At 30.7% G+C, this 17160-nt stretch overlaps 1 protein-coding gene across 16 annotated transcripts in view; it reads right to left on the bottom strand.

The window, feature by feature from the left end:
* The window catches only part of cac (calcium voltage-gated channel subunit cacophony), a 277952-nt gene that overhangs the window by 55306 nt on the left and 205486 nt on the right, over nucleotides 1–17160 (bottom strand). For 14 of the 16 annotated variants that reach the window (XM_089223696.1, XM_089223711.1, XM_089223701.1 and 11 more), the window contains one exon: nucleotides 2844–3056. In XM_089223696.1, coding sequence (XP_089079822.1) covers nucleotides 2844–3056 — 213 coding nt within the window. Of the gene's footprint in view, nucleotides 1–2843; nucleotides 3057–13072; nucleotides 13251–17160 lie in introns of those variants that run through there. The other 2 variants (XM_089223708.1, XM_089223707.1) reach the window with 2 other exon arrangements.

Raw genomic sequence — 17160 nt, forward strand, 5'->3', positions numbered from 1 at the left:
GTTGAATATTATGCAATTTAATTCTTCTCCCTTGTACTTTGGATTATGGGGACAACATAAAAAAGTGGAGCGGGAGCATTGCGTCGTCATAATAAAGTGTTTTAACGAAATCATATTATATACATATACTACGACGATCGAAAACGAAAGTACAACACTGATAGGATACAATATTGGTACCTATATATATGTATATATTATGTATTATATGACGACGTTAAGTTATTGACCTTGAACATGACTCAGTGCGTGTTTGGAGTCTCATAAAAATATTATACTTTATAGGGGCGGCCGGATGAATAAAGATAGAGAGAGAGAGAGAGAGATAGACGGACAGAGAGATCATTAAATTATTTCCGTTAAATCTAAACAGTGTCACGTCCTCCGGCCTCTCATGAAAATGGCGTGCGCGCGCAAGTAGAGAAAACAACGACTCTGGGCTTATTTATATTAGGTTCTGCACGAAAACCACACTCACAGGGGTTTTCACTACTGACCTATTAAATGCAAGTTTATATTACCCACAGATATACATACGAGTACACACACTATTCGTGGCGTAGAACAAGGACGACCGATGACGTACGCAAATATTCGATTGCACTTTTGAGGTTGCAGGCGACAAGCCCTTAAGATTGTGATCGTATGAATACAATGAAAACTATTTATCATAAATTAATTCATAATTCCTATAAATATATGATCGGTATACATGATTATACAGGCTGATTGGATTTAAAAATACTATATTAGACACCTATCGCCAGTGGCGTGCCCAAGGGGGGAGGTTAGGGGTTATATCCCCCCCCATTGGCTTTTTTTGTTAACTTCAACTTATTAGATATTACCATAGACATATATAAACATTTATATATGGATATGGATATTACTTTTAAAATTATCAGTAATAAGGTATTGCTTATAAATTATTTCCCATTGGCTATTATAAACATTCACTATACGGATTATACTGATTATAGATGAGTGATTATGTATTCATGTTAATACAAGCAATAAATCCTCTAAGTAATAATTAATTATGTTTGTGGTAAGATATAAGATAGAATGATGGATCATGCTTATCAAAAGTATAAATATAAATTTTCGTTTGGAATAACGAATAACTAAGTTGTTTTTTAAGAATTATTTTTCTTTTGTATATTAATTATTTTAATAAAGGTTATAAATGTTTTTAGTTTAATATTGTCATTTTATTTAAACAATAGTGTATAGTGTGTGGCTATTTAAATTAATTCTAATTGTAGAATGATACTCAATATGCATGAATGTACATATTATGTTTAGCAATTTTTGTGTTTGGATAACCATGATTAATTTAAATGTACCTACTTTTACTAAAAAAATTATAACATATATCCCTCCCCAATGAAATTTCCTTGCCACGCCACTGCCTATCGCGGAGGTAAAGCGTTATCGACCAGTCATCTACTCTATAATTATAATGTTAGTATAGGATCTTTTTTGTTTAGGAAACTTCTATCTAATTGGGTTTAATTTAAGTAGGTATACCACAATAAAATCTCTCTCTTTTAGTAATGTATATAGGCAGCCGTCGTTCGGATAACCGCTTTCGACGAGCCACGCGTGATTTATTTAAAAATATAATAACTTAAATAGGTACAAAAGCATCCGACAGATTTATTTCTAAATGTCTAGTAATATAATAATGCGTACCACTCGAACGTCCCTGCAGCGTTTACCAACCGACAAAAGTAGTTGCAACTATTATTCAGCTTTGCATTTAGATCCCCAGTACAAGCCGCTCATCCCTCTAGAGGCCATTTTTGTAAACTGCGATTCTCGGATGGTAATTCTTTTAAAATTTAAATCGAACAATTATTATTATACGGTTTCGAAAACCACCCTGTTAACGTCGGTCTAATACTATACGTCTATATAATGTTATGGCTGCGATGTCAACACTTTCCTCGGTGAAGTGTACACTTTATTATTATTTACACACGTTTTGAAACCAGAGTCACTTTAGTTGCGTCCCGTATAAAAGGTATACACGAATTGCGTGCCAAAAATTACAGGACGGAATTCGTATATTTTAATCAGGGGTTCTCGAACAACTAACAAAAATAAATAACAGTTTTAAATATAATCACAAGTCAATCAAATAGTTTTTTTTATGAAATGCAATAAAAAGTAAATAAATGTTAAATCTTTTAGATCTAATCAAAATCAAAATCAATATGGTCCATAATATATTAAATAAATAATAACATAATAATGTTGTTCATCAAAATTTCAGTCAAAAATTAGGTTTATATATTTTATTCATTATCGTGATTTGTATCATCACTGTCGAAACATCTAATCAGAGCCTGCAGGCTTTCTCATATAATTATTATACCTCGGAGAACCCCTGGAAACGAAATAAAAATTCTACTAAATCATTAAGTTTCTTAAAAATAACCAAATTGCCTTATCTGACATTTGTATTTTTTTTTTTTTTTATCTTTCTCTCACTACCTATGTTGTACTTATATTTTAACGTTATGCCTTTGTAAATCATCTACATTGTACTTATAATATTCATAACGTTATTTAGCACCAAATCTAATATTTACATCGTACAATATGCCAATAACCTTAGTTGTTGCGGCTCTAATAAATAAAAAATAATAAATAAAAAATTCTACTGCCTAATCAATATAGTGGGACGCAATTCATGTGCCTATAGCTTTTTAACGGGACGCGTGCTGGTCGGTCGAACGGAAGGTGTGAGTGTGGGCCGCGCGCAGGACCCGTTCAGATAATATTATCATGTTTTAGTGATATTATATCGACACGAATCGGGCGTTTCAAAAGGATATGGCCATTCGATGATGAACTTGGTGTACCGGCGGACGGGGTTGTCGGTGCTGAACAGGAACAGGGACGACGGCCCGGGGGGCGCGTCCGCCTGCTGGTGGTGGTGATGGTGGTGATGGTGGTGGGACCGTGGCCTCCCCATGCCGGCGGATGTTCCCGCCGACCCGATGCAGTCACGTCCCGCGGCCGCAGCGACTTCCTTCTCCGCCGCCAACCTGCAGTAAACGGCAAACAAAACGTCCAACATTAATACGTGTGGATTAATACTTTACCGTACACACATTATTGCATAAGACATAAAACAAAATAACGGGAGCGATCGCTGCACCATGACAATAAATAATATTTAATAAATTATTCGATGAGTAAATACGTAGGTATAGGCATACCCTGTCTCAAAAGAGAACAATCACATTTTGTGCATCATTAATGGGTTGAGAACAATGCTGTGATCACGCTAACGCAGCGATTGTTGCAATTGAAAAAAGATTCGGCGATGACGAAAACTGGTCGACCGACTGATTATTCTCTTATTTAGAAACCGTCTATTGCGTAGTATATGGTTGTTTTATTGGCTATTTTTGGTACGGAACGTAATTGTTTCCAACACAAGTCGTGTGATCCACCTATATAGGCGTATACTTGCATGTACTTACAGTGAAACCTCTGCAATAATTCGAATCAGTCGGGGACAAGAGAAAAGTTCAAATATTATCGAAAACTCGACTTCGGCATAGATGTTCGAGTTCAAGATTCTAATGTAATACTATTGTTATACACATTATATTAACGTAACATTGGGCGTTAAAGGTATTAAGCATAAAAGATTCGTCATGAACGAGACACACCAGCAAATAGAAATACTCATATATTATTATTATACGTATAGGCACGACAATTTGAGTCGGTATAGGCATAATAATTGCAATAGCCATAAAATGAAAGTTTGCTTAACATCGCCTTGTCTAATATAATATTTTGATACAATATTATATACTTGGAATTTAAAAATCAATCTTTACGTAACAATACGAATATCGTCTCGAGGTGATTTTTCATTCAAACCCGACGACGTGTTAGAAATATAAAAACAAAACTATCGTTGTTAGACTACCCAGGTCTTCGACAAATTCTTGAAAATAGTCTTAGAGAAATACATACTCTCAACGATTATTGTCAATTCAATATTTTAATACAAACGAAACGCACCGCTTTGTACGCTATATAGGTAGGCATTATACAATGATATTGATTATAATTTTGATATTATCAGTTTTCATAGACGACGAATGGTCTTTAAACAGTTTAAACATATTTAAAATATATTATATTTTTTGAAAACGAAAAATTAATCGAACAAAATCCATTATCGACCGTGGCAGTTTTTTTTTCGTTAAACGTTATTATCCAGCTATTATTATTGACGGTTGAACGGGAGTAAATCGATATCAATACGCCCCAACTATGGCATACAATCTGCAGAAGTCTTGTAACATTAGCGTACCTATTACATCAGCTATTATTATGGCATTGAAAATGTATTTCACCGATAAAGATTTACCCGCAAAGAAACAATAAGTGCAAATCGCGAATTAAAAAATAATCCATGACTTACAAACTTGGCTAACTTTAACAACAATTAAAAGTTTCATAGCGTCTTTTGAAAAATGAAATCATTATGTTTGTTTGTTACATATTATTATTAAAACATCGACACAACACTCAATGTCTGATATATTTGGCTTAAAATTCCTTTGAAAATCGCCTGCGATAAGCTGCAGGTATTTTGTTTTCTTTTGTGACACAAAACTTGGGAGTCGTATGAGCGCTATTTAATCTTTTTCTTTCCTCCCGCGCGTGTTACTACAGTGTAGGTAAATATTTTCAAATAATAACGATGATATCCCTTTAATATGCTGTTTTTTAATCAGCTCAAATAGTTTGGCTTTTCTTTGTCTTTGAATCAAACAATATTTTTAAAAAAAAAGATAGATACCACTAAAATATTATACGCATTAGTTATTAGTTTCCACCGTTGAGCTTTTAAGTTTTTACTTATTTTGTTTGATACGAACTGAAATTTTACAAAATAAAATATATTAACATATTTTTTTTATCTTTCAGCATTATAATACGATATATAGGTACTTTCGTTCTATTCTGAGTCATCTTTCATACATCTTTTATGCAATATCATGCCTATGACCTATATTCATGTTGTTCCTAAGTATATAGGTATATATTATATATTATAGTATAGCCCGAGTATAGGTATTCATAAATTACCATCTTTAGTATTTTATTATACGACTTTTTCCTAACTATTTTTTTTTTTTTAGACTGATGTAATACGATTATTGAATGCTAACGCAACAATATGTAAACATGTTAGTTGTAATTTATTGGATTATGGAAAATTGGAAAGATATATAAATAGTATAATGTGTATGATAAAAACAACTTTTTACATAATAGCTTGTAGATTTATAAATTATCTGAATTTCGTTTGTTTTTTGTACGTTTTATTCTGATGATTTGTAATAGGTATGAGTGAAATTAATAAACGATATAGTGAATTTATCAAAGTCCAAACGTCGAGTTCGTCAAAACGTTATATTGATTTAATTAATTTTATTTATTTCGTTAAGTTTTCGTGACATCTTGTATTTTAATATATTTAACTATTTAAATACACAGTTAGGTAACGATAATTAATTTAGGAAACGAGTTTTTTCAAAAATAATATGAGTTGGAAATGGGGGAATTTAGCAGGACTGATAAATTAAATCACTTGGCAAAAATATTTAACTACACGAAAAGACATTCGCCGAAGCGATAGTATTGGAAAATATATTAAAATGGTAAATGCAATTATTATGATATGATAACAATATTATAATACATTTTTATTTGCTTTTTTTATTCAAATAATTCGTTTACGTCAGCAAATTGAATATCATATACAATTATTTGACGATGGATCATTATTATTGGTGTGGGAAATAAGGCACATGGACATTTAACTCGTAATAATGTTTAAACCATTAAGCGATCATAATATAATAATAATAATCGTCGTATATACACCTTAATTTATTGATTACCTTATAATAATATTATTTCAGCGACAATTTGGTTAACAACTCGCAAACGAAATAAGTCGTTTCAATTATCGTTACAAATATTATATAATACACACTTAATATTATTTTCCAAGCGTAACAATAATTTCGAAATAACCTTTTTCATAGCATTAATAAAAAACTTTTTTCTCCGCAAACACGATTTTTTTTATAGCGCCCCGGTGAACGTGACAATTTTTTTCTTTAAGACAATAATAATAACAATAATTATGATTACAACTTACAAGTAGGTAGTGATGAGTATACTGCAGTGTCCGATATTACGTATAGTGTTTTAGCTGGAGTTTTCGGGATGTAAAAATAAAGTTTACATAATCTCTTCACTTGAAAAAAAAAAGGACAGGCGTCTTGCGACATTCTATATGCACATGTACTTAATAATATAATAACTTGAGTACCTACTAACACACACACACACACACACACACGAGTGAGTGTACACCATGTGAACGGTATTCATTTAAAAATGCAATTTTATCACGTAATTTAAAAGCTGAATACTTCGAAAGTCGTCAACGTGACTCATAATCAACTTTATTTCACGATGCGTCAAAAGATATTAAACACGGTTCATTAAAAATAGATATAAAAAAACTGTTTGTACTTAAAGCAAGTAAATGTTACACGAGTTATACGGAGCATTATATATGTTATCCTCAAATCTCTATTCAAACTCTTTGCATCCGTGCAGACTGCCCGTGCAGTATGGTTCAAGAAATAAATACACAATATTTAATCAAGTACAAACAAGTATTATTTACAAACAACTATTGGTACACCGCATTTGCAACAAACTGGATTAAAAACGAAAAATCGATACGAATAGGTAGATAATAATAATGCAAATGGAAAAAAAATATGGAATAATTTATTATTATTATTTATATTTTTTGAAGATTTTATTCAGTACCTAAGTAATAATATCTATACATAATTATTTATAAGTAATGATAACAACTAGATTTACCTAAAGATTTTTTTTCATATTTCGACTTGAGTACCTATTTCATCATTAAATCATTTAGAAAAATATAAAAATAATACGATGATGTCGAATTTCAAACGTAAAATTATCTTCGCCTGAGTCATGCGTTAGAATATTAATAATATTAATATACTAAAAATTAAGACTTAAGCACTAAGCTGCCTCAGTACAATGTAAATACACAATAACAACTAAAAGAGAAATTTTATCGACACTGTTATCTTAAGAAATCGACTTGATAAAATTTATTTTATAGTAACACTTTACTGAGCTCGTCGCGTATAATAAATAAGAAACTTCTCTACTGAATATGACGTAGTCACTTTTCAATATTTAAGGCATCGAGGAGAATTAATTTCAAATAAAATACGAGTTCTAACAAAATCATTATTTTTGAATTCAAAACATATTTAAAACTGTTCACTTTCGACTGAAACATATACAATGTACTTATTATTTCATACGTGCAATTGTAAATAATAAAATATATAAAGACCTTCGACACTCTTTTAGTTTAGGGCGCCTTACGCAATCAAGGAACAGTAGTAGAGGACCGAAAAACCGTGGCGTTGTCGCAGGGTATTTTTAATCTCTCGACACAGAACTTGTAGGCGACCGTTACTGGTTGGAGGGTAAATTCTCTTGACACGGTTGGTCCGCACATTTTCAATTAATGTTACATATATACCATATGTTGTATCGTACGGAATTATGGTGTATATATAACTATTATACGTCTTGAATTGCCAAATTATTGGAAAATCAACAATTAATTATAATATAAAAAATATAATTAAATAATGTGCACACGGTTAGGTTAGGTTAGTTTTTTCATCTTATTTGTTTTTAATATAACTGAATTTATCGATATCCAAGTACAATTATTAATAATAATAAAAAAATGTGCAAGGGCACAGGGGCACGACCATTAATGTGAAATGTTTTAATAAAAATAATACCCTATATTCATATTCTGTATTTATGAAGCTTATCGTATATGATTTAATAATAACGAGACGGCAAGTCGATGGATTGCTTACTATTTTATAATATGTTTTGGCTATGGAATTTACAGTAAATCGATTTGCTCAAATAACCTGCGCTTTGTCGCTTTGACGCCAAAATGTTTGGTTTGCTGTACAGCTGCAGTTGTAGGCGCATAATATTACACACATATATATATTTTCTCTTTGATAATATTACGATGTGATTTACAATCCCTATCAACGGGATTTTCGTCAAGTAGAAACGGTAAGTTAACAAAGTTCATAAATGGAAATCCATACACACTAGTAGGTATATCTTACCGCCCGGTGGTCTTAAAAAGTGCAGTAGATGGTAAATACCTAGATGTGTTAGCAAGGAAATTTAATTTTTGCACCGCAGCATTGCCAAAACACGCCTAGATGCAGTTTACCACTACATTTATAATACAGTACCAAATGCGATGTTATAATATATGATTCATACTCAAAATCAAATCCTCCCACTAAAAAAAAAAAAAAAAATGCTACAACACGCTCGTCGCGCATTCAGTGAGCAATATCGCGGACCGGCCGGTCTTGCGCTTGCTGCTGCGCCGCAAGACGGTAGCTGGTGCGTTGCCGACCGGTGGCGGCAGCGACGGCGATGTCCGTGGCGGGCCGGGCAATACGCGTTGTTTGGTGGCGATCGATGCGCTCCACGGCGGTGGCCTCAGCTCGCGGCGGCGTCCGTGACGTCACTGGCCACCGAGTCACGGTTGTTATTACGTCACGGACGATAAACCCGTCCCACTAACCAAGTTCGAGTCGATACACCGTCCCCCGGCCACCGACGCCGGTGAAAGGGAGAGTTTCTGTCGCCGGAGCCGCCACCGCCGCCGCCGCCACGTTGCCGGTCCGCACGCGCGTCGCACTGGCTGATTTTTTGCGCACACACACCTTTGAATGGCCCGGCGGCGGCGTCGGCGAGCTCGTAGTCGTCGTCGTACTCTTTTGCCCGTCGTAACCGTCGCTGTTCCGGTAACAACCGTTACTACTTGACCTTTTTCCGCGTTACGTCAATACGCGCGCGGCGAGCAGAGGGTGAAAAAGAAAAGAAATCGCGCGCGCCGCACTTTATTAAACACGCGGGGGCGCGCGCGCGCACTCACACTCGTGCGCCAATACACACACACACACACGCACGCATGCACGAGTAACCCGCCATCACCACTAACGCTGCGCACTCATATTATATGTATAATAGTCATATAATACCATATAGTCATTACTATTATGTACATAAAACAGCATATAACTCTATGTGTACCTACCTACTTCTGAACATTTTAATACCGGATGATCCGTTTAATGTGAAACACTCCCTTTTTCAAAAAACTATACTAACGTTTTTTAAAATATTATCACACAATTGTTTAGCAAGTCGCTAAAAATTACATTTTCTCACTATTTTTTATAGTTAACAATTTTTAAAATCTTTTGAGTACATAATTTAATACACGGAAAATGACATTCATTTTTTAATTCCTTATACCTTAGTAGAATTTTCTTTTTTGGAGTAGGTACCTATACTTCTTTTGACGTATAGAAATCGAATTTTGGACGAGTAGTTTATGAAGGGGTTATAAGTATTTAGAGTTTAGTGGAATAGAAATACTCCATAAAATGTTGGTCTACTACTCCGCTCATACCTATGCACTTAATAAACACTTGTTATTTAAAAATTACTTGTCCGAGATTTGATTTTCATAGATAAAAATACTCAAAATAATATTCTGCTTGGAAAAATGTACCTATATATGTTGTGATTTGAAAGATTGAAAAGCTAAAAAAAATGATAATGATAAAAACAGTAAAAATTTAATTGATTTAGTAATTTTGTAATGACTTAAACAATGTAGGTTAAATAGATAACTTTGTTAGTGTCTTCACTCGTCTCAAATAATAAGATGTGTCTTACGCTAAGTGGATCACACCCGTATATACTTACACTATTATGCGCGGATAACAACATCGTGGTTATCGTATAGGTATATCCTAAATTCCTAAATATCACCAACACTCCATCACCATCGATAATTATTATTATAAACCCTATATTTTGTAGTGTAGTCTAATAAAAAGAGATTAGAAATCGTAAATTATTATTTGATTGTAGTGATTGTACATTGTTAAATTCTCATAACTCATTTAAAAATTAAATTTAAAAAAATACCACGAGATTCACTAGATAATATTCATACTTTTAAATTTGATAATAGATCAATCCACTTTAATTTTAAACACAACAGAGTTAAGAGGACGCCACACCCGCTTGTGTTGTCTCCGTCTTACAAACGTATAACATAGCAAAATCTGTTTAGCGCGGGACAACTTTTCTCCCTCAATATTTATAATAGAATTTTCAAAATTTCACAACGCGTTGGTAAGAACTTTATCTGTGTCATAGCGTCGTTATTTTTTTGATAGCACAAACCAATAATTTTAAGTAATTTAATGAAAAAATAAAAAATAAATGTATTTTCTTAAGCTTATAACTTTAATTATATTTATGTTATAAAAAAAATAACGACGCTATGACACAGATAAAGTTCTTACCTATGCGTTGTGGAATTTTGGTAATTCTACTATAAATACAAAGGGGGTAAAGTTGTCCCGCACTAAACAGATTTTGCTATGTTATACGTTTGTAAGACGGAGACAACACATGCGGGTGTGGCGCGGCGTCCTCTTAAGTATAATATACTATTCATAATAAGTTAAATATTGTGTTACCTATATATGTATGTATGCATTTGGAAGACGAACAGACAACGCGTGTTGGAGTGTGCTTCCTCATAAACGACATTTTCAGGCAAATAATCGATTAAAAGTTTATTTATTTTTAGTTCACTATCTAAAATAAAAAAAATAAAGATCGAGAACTATTAAACATCGTCATGAGAATTTACTTTGAATTTAAATTATCTGACGGACAAATTACTGAATATAATATTACTTTAATATTATTACCTTAATATTTAACAAACATTTTGACATTTAACGTACTTATCGAACCTGCAGTACAATAATAATATTCTACATATCTTCTTGCTCGGGTAAGAGGTGATCAAACTCCTTTTCAGTAAAATCTTGGTGTCGTAACCATGCAAATTAACGTTAAATTTTCTATATTTTTTATTTTGTCACATATTTATATCTATAATATTTCTCAAACACTGTATAGTTATCAAAATAGTATAGCTCTTTTTGCACTTTGTTTTATAAATATAATCGTATTAGTTAATTTTCGATTTTTTTTTAGTTTTTATAAGTATTTTTATATATAATGTTGATAAAAGTTAATTGCCCGGGAAATAAGCTTAAAAGTTTAATACAAGGTTTTTCATAAGTAGTTATTATTGAAATTTTTAAAAAAGTATTAAGTTTTTTTTTTATAAACGATTAACGTGAACAAATAAGCAATATATTTTTTTGATTCGAAAATTACATACATTTGAATTTGTATTTTTTTGTTTTGTAGTCAATACCCCTTAAATATTTTTCTTTAATTCCTTGGAATTGAAGATTAATTATAAAAAGTCTCATAATTTTTTTAATTTTTCTTATCGCATATCGCAACCTAAAATATTTCGAAAATACATGTATATTTTTTTTTAGACTCTTAATTTTTAAATTTTTTCAAAAGGAGATCACACTTAAACAAATAATAAGGATTTTTTTTTTTTTAATTTGCATTTTATTATAAAATAATTATAGCAAAGCGATTAAAAAAAATAATAAGGATTATGTTTATATTTTAGAAATTCAAAAAATATCATTCGTAAAGATCTGAAACTTTCCGACATTATGTATATTATTAATTAGTGTACCTACACAAAAAACTTTCAAAATATTTAAATTACATTTAAGCTATTTTAACGGTGATCAGTGATCACACTGTTATAATATTCACATCATTGGTCTTTACTTAATAGTTGTTATAGTAATACTATAACAAATGCGAATATGCGATTCGTTTTTGGGAAAAAATAGTTTAGAACTGTTTTTCGTGGTTTACAAAACATTATTATAATTACATTATTTACAACGATCTATCATTAAATAATTGATATTATACTCAATGACCTGATAAATACCTATACAATACAGAGTAGCGGTTTCCCAGCGACATTTTTTTATTGACTGTTACTCGTATTTTTCTGTTGTCGGTTCATCCACATCAGCTATATAATATTATTATTTTATTATTTAAATTTTTTGGAGTAGCCCCCTCTCCTCGAAATTTTAAGAAAAATAATTTCTATTGTGCGCGACGAATTAACGAATTTAAAACCCCGCTTATAGTTGCGCTCTCTAGGTAGACGGATTATAGTATTCACTATTCAGTATTTATAGTACCTACATAGGTATATTATTGTACATTGTTGCGCTTCGGTCTCGAGACAGTACGAAATATTATCACGGTTAAAAATTGGTATAGTAATTGTCTATAGCTGTTTCAAGTTTTTAGCAGTGTGCAGACGTTGAATAGGTTTTTGTTTAATTTTAGAAAATGTAGACACATTATTATACTATTTATAATAATTCAAAAGAAAATTAAAACTCTTTATCCCCTTTTTTCAAAAATGTGTAAAATAATTGATTTCACACTAACAAGTTCTAAGAGTAAATATCATAGGGCTACGGATACAAATATTTAAATTACAAAAGTGTATTATTATATAGGCTAGAACGATTAAGTATGTTATGAAAATGTATGAATATAAATTTGCATTGCACTTTAGTATACTGTACGTATGTACGTAAACAAATTATCAGCCACTCATGACCTCACGCCCATCCCAACAAAGAAAAATCATGACAACGTCAATGTTTTAATCGATAATATGAGTTTTGGGCTTGTTAATTGTGATTAATGTAAAAATATCAAAGCCAAAATAATATAGATAATTTATTAAACAATAAACGATAAAAAGAAATGCCTTTTCAAAACGCAAGTTTCTCAATAATTAATTATAAAATATATGAAGGTATTTTAGTTTATAAACAACTATAAGATACCTATACGCGTGCGTAGGTGCATGTTTTTTAACATTAAATATTTTATTCAATATTACCTTTAATAATACGTGAGTTGCAAATTTGTTTCCATAAAATTTTTCCACAAAGACACAAAATATTAATGCATACAAAAATATCATACCATAATTATGTGTTTCATCAGTTGGTTAAGTATGTAGGTATAGGCACTTGTTATCACTTATTAGTTTTCATGTATGTCGATTAAACACGCGACCACGAGGAGTGCAGACGACCGACTATCTTTATAGTATAATATGGTATCAACATAATTATAAGTTATAACAATAGTCAAAAGTATGGTAATGAATTAAGAGAACTCTTTGGTTGCATTATACAATATTATGTATTATTTTATCGACGCACGCTCTCTATTTGGATAATAATTATTACTATTTCCGTCCACTTCTGTTTTTATAAACAAAACGGTACCGAAAGACATATATTATTGCGATAACAGTTGTATTGTAATTAAGTATATTATAGTTTGCAGTAGTCTGAATTGCGATACCTTGCCGCTATGCACGTCATCTATATAGGCTGACATTCCCCAAAAATTGGATAGTCCAGCGGATCACTTATTACATTAATCTGGCTCCGATCAGAATTCTATATATATAGCTGCTTACTGATCGCACAGAGAATATCTAATATTCTAGGCACGTGACAGCTGCGCAAATTTAATAATATATAGGTACCTAGTGTTTTTGGAAATAATAAATAATTTGAAAAATATTATTTTTATTCCGCTCTGCCCATTTGATTTTAAATGACGCTCATAGACGGATTGCAGCCCGTCATATACCTATCTATTTTAATAAAATTATCAATTGCGTTTCACATGTATTTTTATTTATAATATCATTAACTAATCGCGTTCGCCTGGTATAAAATATGTTTAATACGGCGATCGCTGTGTATAATATTATACATCAGTATGTCATGATATTATTATCATTGTTGTTATCGTAAGGTTTGAATATTGAGTACCCGGCGACGGAAATAGGTTATACTTGACACTTCCCGTTTTAACGCGATCGTCGTAGGGGCCTTATTATTATATTATAATATTATGTTTTATTGGATTGATTTAAACTTATTTAACTATTTATATAGTATATATATATATATATATATATACCGTGTGTTCACCAATTTAGAGAACACTGAATTTCTCGGCCAGATTATGTTGGAATAAATCGAATATTTTTACAAGCTAGTGGTCTACAAATACACATTTTCAGATAAACTTCAAATTTTTAACTCTCTCGGTACGCTCATGCGCCATGCAACTTATTTTTTTTTTAATAGCAACCGGTATTTTGATACTAAATTCGGATAAATTGAATTTTTTTAAGTCATTTTGACCAATTAACAATGAATCTAAAATCAAAATTGACTGAATGAGAGCTATTCAAATTTTAATAAATAATATAATTTTACAATTCATTATAAAATGCATAAAACCATTTATGATTATTTATTATTGGTTACTTTTTGAATATTTTTACGTATACAGTTGCAATTAATTTTAATTAAATAATTGTATATCCATATTATGTTAACCTTATTTATAACACGTACTAGTTAAAAAAAAAAAAAAAATATGTAAAAATATTCAAAAAGTAACCAATAATAAATAATTATAAATGGTTTTATGCATATTATAATGAATAAATTGTAAAAATGATTTGGTATCAAAAATAACGGTTACAATTTAAAAAAAATTAGTCGCGTTGCGCATGCGCGTACCAGGAGGGTTAAAAATTTGAAATTTATCTAAAACTGTGTAATATTTGTATACCACTAGCTTGTAAAAAAAATTGATTTATTCCAGCATAATTCGGCAGAGAAATTCAGTGTTCCCTAAATTGGTGAACACACGGTATACTATCTGCAATGGGATAATTATAGAGAGGGGATCGTACCAGGGGTACTATGCACTTCTCCTCCCGGATTCATCGTAAAGATGTATTGTAGAGGACTGTATATTATTATATATATATATATATAATGTATAATCATACAAATCTAATCGAAAACTAAACAGGGTGGCATACTGGCATTGGTGTGTATCACAACAAAGCATTCGGAGGTTTAAAATTGTGGTATTTACATAAATTCAGAATTTTAAAATTATTGAAAATATTTTTTTAAGAAAACGTTAAAACTAGCAATATATTTACCTGCAAGGCGTATCAAAATAATTTGAGTTGTGTAAAATGTAATTACCGATATTTATGTTCTGTATTATCGCCCAAAATACACAACGTTGTCATAATAAGCAAAAGCACTTACGGAATGAATAGAAAAAAATTAATTTAACTGATAACGATAACGATTAAATGTCGATAATGCAGTACAATAATAATTATTAATTTAAGTTATATTGGGACCTTGCAGCTTGCCATTAAAACAAATATTTAACAAAATAATTTTAAAATACAAGTATTTTTTAATTCGTTTATTATATAAGTGTATTATGACATGACTAAACATCAAATGGAAATACAATAGGCCGTAGATATTTCCCTCCAAAAAATACAATAAAAAAGCGGGTAAGTGGATGTCGCTCTGCTGTACATTAGGGGGTGCCCCCCCCCAGGGGCGGGGTGGACCTCTGACTAGGGTAGGTTAAATTTGAATGCATTGATAGGTATCATTGTTTACGAAAAACGATTCTGAACGGAGATGATTTGTCAGTCTAGGATAATATATTATATTTAAATATTGTCATACATTCTATTCTGTAACAAATATTTTATTTTTCAATTAGGACGCATTTTGCATAAGGCATAGTTAATAGGTTAATCAATTTTTCCAAAAAACATTGCAAGTAGTTATCATAATTCATAATACCTTATATTATCATACATACATATGTACCTGGTTTGAGGATAAATTGTTATCGTTACGCGATTTCATAAAAATTTTAAACTCAAACGCTCAAAACATTTTTCCTATAATGACGCTTCAAATTTTCTCTATAGTTATTTGAAGCATAACTTATGGAAAACTTAGTGTTGAATTTTATAACCTTAAATATAAATACAAACAATATTATGAATTTTAAACTACAAAATAATTCGCAAATATTCATGGTTTTGACGAATTTTTGTCAATATGTGAAATTCAAATGCTAATAAAAATTTAATTTGAATTTCCGGTGGACATTTTTTTTGTGATAAGGATTGAAAAATTTGTAAGGAATCTTGTACTAAATTTTCAATTCTTAGATTTAAAAAGATTATTTTTCATGAATTTCTAGGTTGAAACAATTTGCGAATTTTTGTGACGTTTACGTATTTTGTCAAAATTTAAAATTTGAATGCTTATAAAAAAACATTGTGACTATGAATTTATTTTATTTTTCAACTGCTATCGTAATAATATGTTAAGAGCCTTGTATTAAATTTTCAAGATTTTCTACTCAAAAAATATATTTTAATTTAAAAAAAAACTATTTATCAATATTTATAAAACAATTATCGAAAATTGCATATACCTATGAATAGTTCAACTTAAATCAAACATTTTTGAAAATTTCATGGTAGATAGAATATACTTATATAAACATTCGGTGAAAATTTCATGTATCAATGGTCATTTGCTTTAAAGTTACATCAAAAATCAAAATCGATTTTGTCGAAAACTGATTGTACGTAAAATTTCCTGTTTTCCCCTTAATTTTTAGTTTGTTTTTCTCAATTATTTAGAAAAGTATTAAGAATTTTTTACTTTTGACCCCCCAAAGTACCAACTAGATTCACTTTCTGATCGAACGAGGTACTGAAGTAAAAAATCGAAGCACTTTTACTGCCCCAAAACATGATGACAGACACAAAAAAAAATATTCATGGTTTTGACGAATTTTTGTCAATATTTGAACTTCAAATGCTAATAAAAAAAAATTGTGCCTATGTATTCTTATAATTTTTTCAATCATTATAAGAATAACATATGAGGAACTGTGTATTAAATTTTCAAGTTTTTTGATAGTGCCAAAAAAATTTTATCGACACTTCAAAAAAAATTTTTCAGAAAAATTGAAAATTTCAGTTGTCATTAAATATCTAAAAAAAGTCAAAATATTTCAAAATTTAAATCATGTAAAGAAAATGCCAAT

The sequence above is a fragment of the Diuraphis noxia genome, unplaced genomic scaffold, assembly GCF_037042655.1.
Source record: "Diuraphis noxia isolate RWA-SAM2 unplaced genomic scaffold, SU_Dnox_SAM2 contig0003, whole genome shotgun sequence".
NCBI classification, from domain to species: Eukaryota; Metazoa; Arthropoda; class Insecta; order Hemiptera; family Aphididae; genus Diuraphis; species Diuraphis noxia.